The 16,205-nt window shown below is 45.7% G+C and overlaps 1 protein-coding gene across 3 annotated transcripts in view; it reads right to left on the bottom strand.

The window, feature by feature from the left end:
• The window catches only part of UBE2U (ubiquitin conjugating enzyme E2 U), a 727,435-nt gene that overhangs the window by 547,088 nt on the left and 164,142 nt on the right, over positions 1-16,205 (bottom strand). For all 3 annotated transcript variants that reach the window (XM_069641994.1, XM_069641992.1, XM_069641995.1), the window contains one exon: positions 15,768-15,849. In XM_069641994.1, coding sequence (XP_069498095.1) covers positions 15,768-15,849 — 82 coding nt within the window. The remainder of the gene's footprint in view (positions 1-15,767; positions 15,850-16,205) is intronic.

Here is a 16,205-nt window from a genome sequence, read left to right on the forward strand (position 1 = left end):
GGGAGGTACGAGAGTATGCCGCATAAGGTGCAGAGCCGCGGAGGCTCGTAATGAGAAAAGGGGCGAGGGAAAAAGTATACTGCATTGTATAATCTACACATTTCGTTTCCCTTACATTGACAGTGACGTGTCGAAACCCCCAATTAGAGGTCAGGTAAAATACAAACTAGTATTGCTCCTCACGGAAAGGTAATGGGGGAAAATGCTGAAGTGGTTCAGGAATGGTGTTTACCACTATTCAGCACATGTTTCCCACTTTGCCCCTTTATAAGGACAAAATAATTAAGTATAGAGTACAATGGTCCAAGAGTACAGAAGGGAAAGTAATACGACCATGGCCGCCTAACAGCAGTTTCTCCCCAGACGTGCTCCAATCGCTACTGATCCACCTACAGAACACATACAAGGGGAAGAAGCTAGCTAACCGTATGGAGCTATACAACTTATGGCGTATGTTCCAGGTGGACATGCCATGGATGATGAGCTTGCGGGGGGTGAAGGAGGAGGGTGCAAACTGATGCGCGCCACCTCCAGCACTGCCCAGCGTCACTTCCGACAACATAGAGGAGGAGGAGGAGGAGGAGGAGCAGGGCTTATACTCATTATGGGACCTAGACGAAGTAAAAGGAGCCCCGAGAATTAAAAGCAGCATAACGGTATTCAAATCCCACGTATAAACCACCCCAATATGCCCCAAAGGTGCACACCCCACACATCCCACAGCATGGGAAGGGGGAGGGGGCCGACAGCTCAGGGTTCCATGAGGAAGGACTGTGGTGCACTAAAATAGAATTCACTGGGACAGGCCCGGACGAATGGGTGGCGGCACAGGTGCTGCTGAAGTTACAAGGGGTCACAACAGGGGAGGCAGAAGGTGATAGGATATAGGATATGATATGGCATTTATAACATGCCCATACACAAGTGTTTCAAGGCACGACGAGGCAAGGGAGGGGGAACAGAGGGAAGACGGGCAACGATCTTACTAGGCCAGTTGTCATTCAGATCGCGCAAGTGCATGGGGAGGGAGAAAGGGAAAAGTGCGGGGGGAATGGGGAGGAGAAAGTGCAGTACTTGGGATAATAGAATAAATAAGATAAATAAAAAAGGGCCAGCTGGTGGCAAGGTAAGTGCAGACATAAGTGCAGGTAGGGGGACTGTAGGGATACAGAAAACAGTCCCCAGGTGCAAGTGTTGCCAGGGAGGCAGTGCAGGTGTGCAACTGGTGCGCCTGGGCCCAAGATCAGAAGGTTGGCGAGGTAACCAGTGCAGTTTCAGTTTCAGCCAGGAATTCAGCAGGGAGAGGGGGAGAGAAAGCAGAAGCAAAGAGGAAGGTTTTAAGGTGCTTCCAGAACCGGAGATGGTTCTCCTCAAGTTTCAGGGAGGCAGGGAGTGTGTTCCAAAGGAGGGCCCAGCCAAAGAGAGAGATCTACCACCAACTCGTTTGGAGAAGCGACTGACCCTGAGGGAGTTGGAGGCGGATGAGCAAAGAGCTCGAGAAGGAAGAAATTTAGGAAGAGAGAGTTGAAGTTATTGAGGCCCCAGAAGGCCTTCTGGACAATGCAGAGGGTTTTGAACTTAATCCCTGCAGCCACTGGGAGCCAGTGGAGAGATTTCAGTCCTGGAGAGATACGATCCCTGGGCTTGAGGCGAAGGACAAGCCTTGCAGTCCTATTCTGGATGAGCTGCAGGCGGCGGAGAGTAGAAGCAGGCAGGCCTTTAGAAAGAGGTTGTTGCAATAGTCCAGCCTAGAGAGAACCAGAGCTCTAGAGACAGTGAGCTTCTGGGGGAAGGAGAGGAAAGGAAGAATACCTCTGAGGAGGTGCAGCTGGTAGTGTGACTTCTTAGAAACGTCAGAGAAGTGAGGAGAGAAGGAGAGTGTAGAGTCGAAGATGACCCCAAGGTTTTTAGCCTTGCAGGTGGGAGCAGGAAGAGGGCCAAGAGGGGCCGGCCAGAGAGTGGCAGGAAAGGAGGAAGCGGGTGTGCTGATGAGGATAATCTCAGTCTTACTGGTGCTGCAAAGGCAATAGAGGGGTTGGAACTGGGACAGGAGTGTAGAGGGAAGATGACGCATGTGGTAAGTAAAGAGTAGGTAGCAGCGGGAAGATGCAGGGAAGAAGTTGGAAGAGGAAAGCAGGGAGAAAAAGGAAATGATAATAAGGGGAGTGGAATTACAAGAATGGAATGGGTAGTCAGCACTACTGGAAAGGGAGCGGGAAGAGGCAGCTGAGAGGGAGACGGAGAGAATAAAGCAGATTGCAGGGATGGAGGAGGTGGAAAAGGAAGAGAGGACGCAGAGAGGGAGATGTCGTTCTGGAGGAAAAAAATATTGCAACAGAAACGCAATTACGAAGAGAGAAAATTAAAGGAGTTGAGGTTGGCACGAATAACAAGGGAGCGTAATGAGAGTGACAAGGAGAAGCGGGCACTCAAAAGGGTTAGAGCGGCAATCAAGGAGGAGCTGGATAGGAAGAAACGTGATGAAGAGCGGCGAGGAGAGCAACAGGACGGGCAATTCCCTCATGGATACACAGTGGGTGGCGCGAACACGTCCAAGGCGAGATAACACACTCAGGGGTACGGGAGGAGGAGGATGCATGCAGATTGACGAATATTGATCTTGAAACCATGACCGTACGTTATCCACATGCATGCAAATTGACATTCTCAGACGGATGAGGAATATGAGAGCGGAGACGACTAACTGATGAGGAAAGAGAAGGGCCTAGTAAACTCTACATAACACGACCAGGCACAGGGATATTATGTAAAACACAAGAAGAGAGAGACAGGGAAAAATAAATAGACAGCACAACTCAAGACACAACCAAAAGTGCGGCCCTGCAGACGCCTTATACAAGCAGGCTCCGGGACCTCCCAGGGCGTAGTAGAGATGAGGCGACGGTAACACAACCAAGGGGGCATTCATGCTTACATGGCGGGCTCACTGGGACATGAAACACCCCGCGCCGGTCACATGCAATACAGGTGGCCGACAAAAGTGTGGAAGCAGAGGATGAGAGGGGTCCCATTAGAATACGACAGTATAGACGCAAGCCAGAAGACAGGACTGCATACTCACAGAATCCCCTATTAGAGGGGGTTGGGACAAGGCCGCAGCATATACCATGGAAGCACACAGACAAAGAAAATATCAAATTGATGTTACCCTCATTAAGTGGAGAGGCGGGGAAGTGGATATATGAAATGGAGAAACTGACGGCGGGACACATGTTAGCAGTGGGCGATGTTAAAGGCGTATTGGTCTCCATATTAGGTGACGCTGCGGATGACATTTGGAAGAGGGCGGGGTTCCCAGGAGTGACCACCCACAACAATGCACACGACAGAGTCCAATTCGCAAATTGCAGGCATTGCGGACACAATATCCCGACACATCAGACATAGGAGCGATCACATCACGCAAGATGGATGACTATGAAGATCCTGTTAGTTATATTCAAGAGATTCAAGTGCTTTGGTGCCTCGGAACTCAGGAGATGTCAGTTAAAAGGATAGCTATCTTTTATCACATCTTGATACAAAGGTTACCAGAGCCAGTACAACGACAACTGAAGAAATTGGTGGGGATGGAGGCTAAAGCATGGTCGGGAATACAACTCACAATAGTACACCACTGCAGGCTATAGCAAGACAAGATGAAGCAAAAGGCAGAGGATAGAAAAGCACATGAAGCCAAACTAGTTCAAAAGAAAGTATCCAAGTACGCCCTAGAAGGTGTGCGCATAAGTAGCCCTGCCCGCAACAACAGATAGCTATATCGCAGCCCCAATACAATGCAATGCAGCAGTTCATGCCCCAAATAGGAGGAGGGTACATTGGAATGAGTGGTTACCAAGGTAGCTATAAAGGATGGGTAGGGTTACAGAGAGGGCGCCCGGGTGGAGGATTTAGGAGTTACCCACAGGGGCAGGGGGAAGGAGGAGTTGGGTTCCCATGGCAAGCACAAGAACCACAGCAATTCTGGACGTGTGGGCAACTAGGGTAGATCTCTCGCACATGCTGAAGCAGGGGCATGCAACCAGGATCGGGCGATCAAGGGCAGCAGAGCTACCAGGGTGAACAGAATGGGCATTATATGCCAGACGTCTGACAGATGGGACTGGCACAGAACACGCCACAACAAAGCGTACCTCTGCCCCAGGTGCAGCAACAGACAACACAAGTAAAACACCACATACAAGCACCACAAACACAACAGCCACAACTACAACATATGGCAGCACCACGGCCCTAAAATGCACTACTAGTGCAACAGTTGACACAAATAAAGGACGACTCTCCACAGCCTATGGACACATCAGAAATGGTACCAGTGACAAGGATGGATGGGGTGACACTTGTAGGACATAACCCCTACACTGGGAACGGACAGTCATTGTACCCACAATAGGACAGCCCACAGACAAACTTTTTGTGTCCCATCCTATCAGTCACACCTAATCCTGCGGAGGAACCTTGCATACGAGTGGCTATAGTTGACAAAATGTTTTCCTTTCTGGTTGACACTGGGGAGATGGGAGGGGAAATATAAACTGCCAGGCAATGCCATGAACACTCGAGGATTCTCTGGGGCTCGAGAAGTGGTTCTGTTTACTGATAACATCTCCTTATCAATAGGAGATCACGACTTGTCACTACCACTACTTTACTCCAAGCAGGCACCTGTAAACATATTGGGACGTGACATAATGAGCAGACAGAACATGACCATCTCCTTCACAGACAAGGGCATAATTTGCTCCACACCAGGCATTCACATGCTCATGTCTAGGCAAATACTCCAGGCATACTGTGGGCAACGTGTACAGAGGGAACCTGTTGACCCAGAGGTCTTCCAGTACGGGACAGACATGGCTCTTGCATGGCTGCCTTGGATTGCAGGGAAGGTATGGAGGAGGCCCAGTGAGTACCTCTTTAGGCCAGAGACACCAGCTGATGAAAAGGAAGGCATCTTTGTATCAATTGATATCGAGGGGATTGTGGCACGAGACGATTGGGTCGCTGTACACACACTGGATGACGGGAAGGCATGGAGAGCAATAATAGTACTGGCAGAAGAGTGTCGACTGACACTTGTCAGATGAGGAATTGTTCTCACAGGCAAAAGGGAACAGCGAGATGATGTTGGGAATGAGCGTGTATGTCTGGCTACACAACATACAAGGAGGTGGCACAGAAAATGGCAATGGCCTTAGAAGCTCTGCCTTCCTTCTGCGAGGAGGATCTAGCAAAGGTATCCGAGACGCTATGGACCACCAGTCCATATGACGTTGGGTGCATAAAAATCATAGTGGGAGTGAAGATAAAGCTGAAATCAGTAGCAATCCTACCAAGGGCCTGACAATACTCCCTGACCAAAGAAGCAGACAAAGGCATCTACGAGACAATAAGTGCCCTTATAGACAGGGGCATTCTGGTACCATCAGAGTCTCCATGCAACACTGTACTGGTTCGCAAGGTGAATGGGGTGTCATGGCGTTTTATACAAGATTTAAGGGCTCTTAACAGCATCGTTGAAGCAGAATACCCAGTAGCAACTAACCGTGCAACAATCCTATGTGGCATTCCAGCTGAAGCTACATGATTCACAGTGATCGATGTAAAAAATGCGTTTTTCTCAATACCCTTACACCCAGACTCACAAGATTTAACAAGCCTCATGTACTGCACCCAGAAATGGAAACACACCAGGTTACCACAACTGTATTGCAAATCACCTTTCATTTTCAACAGAATAATACAGATGGACTTGGCCAATGTACAAACAAAAGGCACAGTACTGCAGTATGTGGATGACATCCTCATCTGTAGTATCACTGAGGAAGAGTGCAGGGAAGACTCAATACACATGCTCACTGTGCAGGCGGAAAAGGGATACAAGGTGGACAAAGCCAAGCTATAGTACTGCCAAAGGGAAGTGCTGTACCTCGACCAGGTGATTTCACGAGACGGCAAACACATAGCGCATAGCAGAAAACAAACAATACTTGACACGCCCCAGCCAAAAACAGTAAGGGAACTGCAGCGATTCCTGGGGTTATGCAACTATTGCAGGGCATGGGTCTTCGATTACAGCACGTATACTTGCCCTCTCTTCACAGCATTAAAAGATGCGCAGAGGAAAAATAAACAGTTGTGTTGGACAAGGCAAATGACAGAGGCATTCAGCGAGCTCAAAGAAGCAATTTCCACAGCTCCCGTTTTAGGGACACCAGACTATAAAAAGGAGTTCTTCCTATTTTCACACTCAGATGGGTTGATCATGAAAGCAGTGCTGACGCAAAAGACAAGCATGGGACACAAACCAGGTGCAGAATTAGTGGTTCTCATACTGGCGCTCAGGGAATGCGATGGGAAAAGGGTCACCAGTTACTCTGATAGCTCCTACATCACATCAACAGTGCACTCTGGGCTAGCACGATGGCTAAAACGGGTGTTCAGGTGGGCAGATGGGACCACCGTGCAACATGCGCTTCTCTTGGGAGAGTTGATAAAGGCTGCCATATATCCAGCGGAATTAGCATTAGTGTCAGTCTCACACCAATGGGGATAACCCAATCTCAAAGGCAAATGAGGCAGCAGACTACCATGCAAAGCATGCATCACATTTTGAAGAGATGTGGGACATACCAGAAAAACAAAAAGAGGGGAGGGGTGAGACAAATGTTAATGAAAGATAGGTACAACCACTTACCTGAAACTCAAATCATGGAATTACAGGCAGCAGCACCAATGGATGAAAAGGAACGCTGGGTAAAAAGAAGGTATTTGATGTCTCCAACTGAATCCTTATGGTGGCAAAACACTGGGAAAGTAGTAATGCCTTGTGCACTACTGACAATAGCACTGACACAATTGCATTATCCCGTGCACACAGGGAAAGAGGTCATTGCAGCACATACTGGAGAATCGTGGTTCTGCCCCGATTTAAATGCACACATTTCCAATTTTATCAGTAATTGCTTGACATGCCAACAGTTCACTGCTGGACATACCTTAAGGGGAATAACAGGAGTAATACCCTGTCCTGAAGGGCCCTTTGAGCACCTCCACATTGATTACGTGGATACGATCAATGTATGCCAAGGCTATCGATATATGATCATTGTGGTTTGCCCATTCTCGAGATAGATCGAAGCAGGACCATGTTCCAATGCTGACGCTCTTAGAGAAGCTAAATTCTTGGTCTGAGAAGTGTTCCCAAGATGGGGGGTCTGTTCGGTCTTGCGGTCTGACAACGTCCCCCACTTTGCCAACAAAATGTTCCAGCACATAACTGCCCTGTTAAGGAGTAAGCATTATTTGCGTGTGCATACCATCCACAAGCCAACGGCTTGTGTGAACACCTCAATGGATTATTGAAGGGAAGCATAGCTACAATCCAGCAAAGGACCAAGAGAAACTGGCTTCATTGCTTACCCTTGGCCCTATTCGAATTGGGAAACAAGCCAGGCTCTGATCACCACCTCACACCCCATGACGTGGTGACGGGACGCCGCCTGCACCTCCTACTAGCCCCACCCACAAGGGCAGTGAAGGATTGCGAGGGGGCGGCAGACATTTTTGGTAAAGAGATTATTGACTATGTGAATTCACTTGTTTCTAGCACCTCTTTTATCTCTCGACAGATCCAACGAAGACAAGAGAATGTGGAGGACGGCACACAAGGGGACGGCAGCATCCAACATTCAACAAAAGAGACACCTATTAACGTGGGGGACCAAGTCCTCCTCAAAAACTTTCTAAGGCGTTGGAACCCACCCTGCTTCATGGGACCCCACACGGTGGAAGCAGTAACGGAGAGGGCAGTGAAGCTAGAAGGTCGGTCAGTCAGTCAGTCTGGCATCACTTGCAGGATATAAAATCCTGCAAGGCACTGATCCCGCCCCAAAACGTTCCCAGAGAACCTGATAGTGTGTCAGGCTGAGAGTATTCCTGTGTCCGCGGAAGCTGCTGAACCCCCGACAAACCCCCCCAAAGTGTAAGATTCAGAACTAGATAAAATTCAGCTCTGCTTAGTACACCCCAAAGGGAAAGGGGGATATGGATAACAAACACCAGGTTGGCGACGTCAAGACTAGCTGATGCTGAACCTGCAGTAGATACATAAACAAACATAGATTCTCTCATTACTCACTTAATATCAAAGTTAGGAGACTTTTATCCTTAACTAAAGAATTAAAAATCGTACCTGGTTCTTCTCCTAAAACATCTCAGAGAAGACTAACAATTTGCTGGGAACAGGTTACTGAAATCTCTCTACATCTTTCTCTTGAAATTATCAGCAACTTCTTAACTTAGGTTTTCCAGCACTCCTTATAAACCTTGACTCTTGCTTTTTAACTGTGCATAGTTCCAGTTAATGTTTGTTCAGCTTTTAGAATAATATGCTTCTATACTTTGAACACCAAACACGCACACGCGATGAAAAAGCATGTAGATATGCAGATCGTGTGCACGCGTTAAGAGATGAACAGGAGCAATAAATACCATGCACACGCGCTGAAGAAAACACGTAGCAACAGTTACCACGTACACGCGCTGAAAAAAAACACAGTTTTTGCAGAATGCGCGCACACACAGTAGAAAACACGCAGCAACAGTTACCACGCACACGTGCTGAAGAAAACACAGTTTTTGCAGACCACGCGCACACGTAATTGAAAACACGTAGCAATTGATACCACGCTGAAACAAACAAATAGTTTTTGCAGAACACGCGCACACACGCAGTAGTGATCACATAGCAGAAAAGTCCACGCACACAAGTAGAAGAGTTCACGCACGCACAGAAGTCCGTACGCAAGAGTTGTAGAAATCACGTCACAGTGAGGCACTGCACGTGAGAAGTACTTAGAGCAAACTAACACAAACCTCACGCGCACTTAACCTTTGAAGACGCACTCTTTGAAACAGAGCAGATAAATTGTCAAACAATGCCAAAATCTTGAATTTCTTAAAATGACGATTCAAAGAAATCACTGACGGAAGTTTTAAAAAACCAAAGGAAAGTCACTTATCTTTAGTATGGTCTTAAAATGTTACTTCAGGATTTCCAATCTTCAGAGAGAGACCTGACAGTTCAGATCCACAAGGCCCAATCTACTACAAGACAAGTCCTTTCAGCTGGGGCTACGACAATGAAAGGCAGAGAGACAGCTGGGGCTACGACAATGAAAGGAAGAGAGACAGTTTACAATGTTCATTGTAGTCTCTTTTCTCTCGCACATGTAGGTTGTTGTGATTGCGATTGTTGATGCATAAGTAGTATAGGACAAGGTTAAAGTATATTAGATGCTGCCCTCTACTGATTACCCCTAAGCATTGTCTCATCAATATATTCATGCTATATGGAGGCCCGCCCACATTAGACCACGGCTGCCCTGAATTTACTGCAACGCATTTCTGGAATACCTGACACAAACATATCCACAACTTCACCACATTATACCAACCCTTAGACAGAGAACAGTAAGGAAGATATGGGAGGAAATGTTTGTTTGGGCATTAAATTAATATTTAGTGTGCAGAGCTTAAAACTTAAAACAAGTACTAAACAAATAACGTTTTTTATCGCGATTTTCAGATGGGCAACTTTATCATCTTATCAACTACAAGATAAACAAGAGAAAGGTCAAATGGTTAAGTTATTAAAAATTGTTATAAAAACTGTGCGGTTATTATTGTCAGTGGGTGTTTTAGCAGCTGTGCTTCGGGAAATGTACATGGCTTTGCATGTCTCCGTTGCATCAAATACTAACATTTCCCCAACCCAAACAGAAAGGACAACTGTGTCAGGTGGCACCGGTGAAACGGCTCATACGGTAAGAAGAGGTAAGCGTAGTGTGGGAACAGATGTAAGTGGAGTGGACACATATCTCACTGGCACTGCACACGTAGATAACAACATGTGGTACAAGCACATGTCCAAAATTTGTAAGGATATGACAAGGAAGAGCTGCTATGTCTGCTCATTAATCCCTTATGCCATGGGTGCCTCCAGGACCTACGTAGCAACGGAAGTGCCAGCTGCAACAGAGCAATGCCTCCTGTACCTCGCAATGTTCCAAACCTGGGGAAGATTTCAAGGGAAGTCAGCAACATTAAGATGGAGATCAAAGGAAATGTTTCCCTACGAGGACAACTTCATCAGGACTCTACCGATGATGGACAATTACTGCCAGCCGGCAGAGGCCCTGCGTTATGTCATTGACCGACCAGAGAAAGGAGAAACAAAGGGAGTGACACTGCAGTACCTACCATGCAAATGGGGAGCAAAGGAGATTGGCGGAGAACCTGGTTGCTGGGAACGACCACAAGTGCTGGTGTATGGGAAGGTATAAACAAAGATTGGATGGGAGGATGGAGTAGTAGGAAGCAAGGCAGTGACTTTAACAAGAGCCGCTGTGACCAAGGTCCAAGAAGAAAATGACAAATGCCTCAAGGACTGGGCCAAGAGTGCAAGTTTGCTGACCTGGGTAGACAAGGAAGATGGGCCGCACACAATAATTCCACTGACCACACCTGCCCTATGCTACTAGCACGATGGCACTGATGAAGTGGGACAGAACAAAGGGTGCAGAAGAATAGAGAAGATCACATAAATGGGAATGGGAACAGCGGTGCTGATGGATCACTATTGGGCCTGTGGTTCTAAGGCATATGGGAAACTCCCACCGAACTGGGGAGGGATATGCTCCTTGGTGCATGTCAACATACCCTACTGGTAGTACCACAAGCACATGTGAACATAAACAATTTCCCCAAAATGGAATAAGGCAACAGTAGAGAGAAGAGATTGCTGCCAACCACACAAGGCGCTAAGGACGATGCCGCACCTAATAAGGAAACACTCAGGAGAGTAAAAAGAGCAAACTACGTCTGGGGGTGATCTGAAGTGGCACTCGACGGGATACCGTCAGCACACAGAAAATTCAGCAGAACTGCAATGATCTTCACAGCATTGATAGACCCAGGATTTCAGACATATGCCAATGCAAAATGGCTCCAAATAACGCGCTGATGATGACTATAAATTTGACTGTGAATTAGTTCAACACAATAAAGAAGGAGCTCAGAGCAATACAGAACAGATGCGTCCTAGACCACCTCACTGCTATAGAAGGAGGGGTCTGCGCCAAAATTGGAAGTTCCTGCTGCACATTTTTTATACCAGCAAACGACGAGGACAATGAAACCATATCTGAAGCCGTGGCATAGCTGGCACAAATGCATGCCAAGATGGAAGAAGAATCAAAAGGAACGAAGACAGATAAGAGCTGGTTTTTGTATGCATGGTCCTGGATGCTTTCCTGGTTATCTGATGGCCTAAAGGTGCTGACATGAGGATTAGTGATGGGAGTGGCATCTCTATTTTATGTGAAATTTTGCATGGCGAAATGTAACAAGGAAGCTGAGGAGGCGGTGGGGATGAAATTACTGATGGCTAAAGATAGCGACCAACATGAAGACGAGGCAAGAGGAGAAATAATGGCTACGACAGCAAACAACAGAGGCTGATGTGTATCCCTTTACAATGAAATTAGAAAATCTGTGCAACCCAAGGAAGTATGTCGGAAAGTGGGTGTATTGCAAGCTTGGAGGTGGCTGTGTCTACATGTACTGGTCATTTGAAGATCATGTCAACCACTATGGACACTTGGGCGGAATAACCAAGGTATGGTGGCGGATTGATGACAAAAAGGTACCATAATGTTATCGACAAGTCGACCAGAGGGGGGACTGAAGAGGGAAAGGTAGAGCAGACCCTCAGTCCCAGACGACCTCCTAACCAGAAGAAGCACCAGCAACAACATGGCCGTAGATCTTATGAACTTATGCCAATCCTCACTGCCCCAGCCATGGACAACTAACGTGAAAGGTACCCTACTGATCGACCATATGCCCTGCTACAACGCAAACTCTGCCTAAAATGGACAGATTCGGGGACAACCGCATGGATTGACTGGACTAAAAGCATTGAACAAAGCCGGCATGTTGCAGGTCGTTAGAGACACCCCAACGACATAGCTCCGTTAGACTCGAAGAACACGCGCAATCCGTGCAAATGACACACTCACCAATCCACACGAAGAACACGTATAGTTAATGAGAGGACTATGACATGTGCACTATCAGCATGTTTATTATTTTGTCATTAGACTCGCTATAGCACCGCAGAAACGCAAGAAGCAAAGAAGAGCTCATGTATGCTTGCAGATTCTTACATGTAATTAACCCGTATGGAAGGACAGGTGCACTCAAGGGACCTGACCAACTGTAAATCACTCACTAACATATGGACTATGGCAACTCCATAATGGAAGCCAGAGCAGGCTTCAGGAGAATACAGTAGGCTGCAGTGATCTTTGAGAAATCTCAAAACCGCAAGTTGCTGTGCTAGCAGAATAAACCCTGGTGTGAGAAGCAGACGACCAAGGACACCATGTTGCAAAGCGACATTCCACATCCCGAGCCAAGGTGACATCAGTGACAACAACGAATATTCCCTGTAAAATACACATTATTCAAGGCAATCAAGCTTGCAAGAGTGCTCTCCGACCACGTGACCCGGCCGAGCTGTGAACAGGCCAAGATGCAGAGGCTGGGAACGAGCAGCGTCCCCACAGCTGGACAGCGACTTGCAACATAATCGTTACCTCCAACACCTTGTACGATGGGAATGGAGCACTCTCATGGCATTAGTCGTTCACACACCATTGTAATACGCAGACACATAGTTGCAATTTGCTAGGACATAGTAGACATGTACTGAGAACAGGTGTCTTGCGGGCTGGGAACAGAGTTTGTCTCAGACTTGGGGGCCCGCAGCCTGACTATTCAGGGCACTGGGTTTTGGGGGTAGATGGCAATGGTTCCCAACCAATCACTGGGCTTCCTCACTAACATTTCAGCAACTTTTCGGGGATGATCCAAGTACACCACCTGACACAGCAATGTCCAATGGCGAAACTTACCTATAGGGTCCTATACGGGACCTATTACTCAGGGACCAAGCCTAGGTCTCGATAGGTTTAGGAGGGAGTTTGCTGAGTGACAAAGGTTATTATGTCACAGATGTATAAAACTGGCCTGCATGCCAGTCTGCGGCGAGATGTGCCTGAATGCCGTTCATGCATATGGCCCCTGTGAGTTTCATATAATAAACACCATAGTTATCCTTGCTCCTCGACTTCTTGCGACCAGGGAAGGAGTTAGGGCCTTCCGTGAGCTGGGAGTCCGCGGACCCTTGGCATGGCTCTGCCGGCCCCAGAAATTACCCTAACTCTTGGATGTCAATGTTTGATTTATTGTTCACTGAAAAATATTGTTGTACTACACTATATCTTAGTATGGTGCACTGTGTGTTCGGTCCCATGCAGCTTTTCAATGTTAAAGAACATTATTACAACAAGTAATTCCTGAAGGAAAGCACACTTTGTTCACTGGCCCAAGGACATTGAACAGTTTGCACAATTGAACTCGTCACAGCATCTTCACACTTAGTATTGTGTCGGGAGCTGTATTCCCTTCTATATATTTTCAGTTTGCATATGTGTGTGACATGTCTGTGTTTGCAGTTTTCTTAAGTTTGACGTTTTATGTGTGTCACTTCATTGTAACTGGGGACAGCGCTTATCCTACCTACTTGTGTACATTTATAAAATTGCCTTTTGATGTCGCATGTAGGAAGGGATATAGGCTCCTCAGCGAATTAAGTGCTTGCAGCTCATAAATGTGCTCACCCTGCAACTGATCACAATAAATATTACTTGATTAATCAACAGGTTTCAATAAATATTTTTTTACATATTTGCAGATTGCTTTAGATGGTTTGGTGCTTTACAGATCAGCTTGATTAAGCACAAACAACTGGTGCTGCTTATGAAAAACACAAAGAGGAAATCTTAATATGTAGGTGGAAACTAGTAGGATGTAGGAGATGTGGTCTACTGGATACATTGGAGAGAGTGATACAGATCCCCTGCACATGAATCCTGGCATCTGCACTTGACCAACATGTATGATTGTGAGCAAATCACTAACTTATAAAGGCACATTTTTCTTAATGTCTCATATTGATATCATTTAAATGTGATTCAGTTCAGGTTGCACTATAAAACACAAGCTAATCACGTATCAATCATATCAGGCTTTGTCGGTCATAAAAGGACAGTACTTATGCGATTAAGACTGTATTTGGGATATGATCACAGCACTGGCTTGAGGTCTTAGCTTGCATTTGGTGATTCCACGGGGCATACGCGGCTTAGCCTGGTATGATAGGACACTACTTGGGTATATAAAGGCTCTGCTTAGCAAACTATAGCAGTGCTTGGCATAGGAGGCAATATCTAACATTATGTATATGCCTGGCATATGAGACTTTATTAGATGTAAAATGGCAACAACTGGCATTATGAGGCTTTACTGGCATAAAACGTGGTGCTGCTACAGACTTAGGATGGTTCTGATGGGTGTGCCAAAGGCATATCGTGGCTGCACGCATTCCACATAGAAGCAGCACAATACATAACATATGGTTCTAAACTCAAACAGTTTTGTGTATGCTTTAGTACTGTGTGTTATTTTATTATTCTCATGCTAATTGTGTTTTTTCCTTTGTGATGTCACCTTTCATGTCACTAGGACCAATGGTCATATGACATCACTTCCTTTGATGTCAGCAGGAGACAAGTTCATTTGATGTAAGTGACATCACTTTTGCTAAACTTAAAATGTTGGTGAAATGACATCCATGAATCGGATGTCACCCATGGCAACTACTGGGTTACGCATGGGCCTTTCCACAAAATCAACAGCGCATACCATCAATTCAGCTGATATTTAAATGAGTGGCGTGAACAATACATAAGTGCAATTTAAGACCTCTCAGTGAATAGTATACACTCAGAGAGCATATAAGACATTTAAAAGAACGCCATCCACCACGAGCCCAACCCAATGCAGCCATTTCAATGCAAGCAGTGTGAAGGACATACCTTTTGGGTCATTTTAGCTCAAGCCCACTCACTACTTCTTGTAACATTTATATATTTTCGTTATGCTCTTTCCTAGTATTGTCCATTAGTGTACTATTAAATGGTTATATTTTATATTTCTTTTAAGATGATTCTTTTTTCTTTTCATTCCAATTTCAGGGAGCTTTAAATTTAATTCAATATCTGCATTGCAGGTGACATGGCCTTCTATATTGGAATTATTTTGCGGTGAAGTAGGTTGTAGTGAAATAGTTTTCATTTAAATTGACCGATATCAATTGGGGCAGCAGCGGTATGAGTAATCACTACACCACATGAAAATAAAGACCTTTGTTAGAAACAGAAACATACAGGCTCCTTGTTTTCAGAGAATTACCCACATTTGTGCTGGGAGCCTATGAATACAGTGGACCAGGCTTTGTAGGACTTGCTCTATGTGAATTTGACTTATGAAGTTCCAATGTCCGAACATATGGAAAAAAAAGTGCATCTTCGAGACTTTTGACATTAGCATTATCTGTGCATTGAATAACTTGTCTTTGGGCTGTAATCTAACTATTGCCAGGGCACCAGTGTTAATTGCATCGAACCCATCCCTCAAGACTCATGCACTCTGATAAGCAAATATCATTTAACAGTATTGGATGGCCAAATTATGTAGCAGCATAGACATTTTCTAAATATAAAGCCAGTTGAACATATCCTACATACGATTATTTGTTTTACTATTGTGGTACAAACCTTCCCAAATAGAATCCTTGAGACCCTTCACCTTGGCAATCCATTCCAGAAAACTATCACTTATGGGAGTTGCAGAAATGCCCTAAAATAAAAATAATATTACATATATATTTAGAAATAGTTACAATTGTCAATATTATAAAGAACTATCACAATGAACCTTAAAAGTGCTTTAAGAGCTCTAGACATGTAGATAAAACGGAAGAAAGGTAGAAGCACAAGCAAAAAGACAGATGCCTTCATCCTAAATGTATTTTACTTTCATTTTACAGTCTGTAATTTAAAAAGATAATTGTCAAATAAGCTAAAAGCATCTTCTGCATCACTTCAACTAAGGCCTGCTCTACAGGAAAGAAGTTCTAGGTGGTGTCCTAGGAGGCCACTAGACTGGCCTACAATAACCACAATCCTACCTCCCATATGGAGGAGGGTGCGTGC

This window comes from Ambystoma mexicanum, chromosome 1q, assembly GCF_040938575.1.
Source record: "Ambystoma mexicanum isolate Mex_15411 chromosome 1q, UKY_AmexF1_1, whole genome shotgun sequence".
Classification (NCBI taxonomy): Eukaryota; Metazoa; Chordata; class Amphibia; order Caudata; family Ambystomatidae; genus Ambystoma; species Ambystoma mexicanum.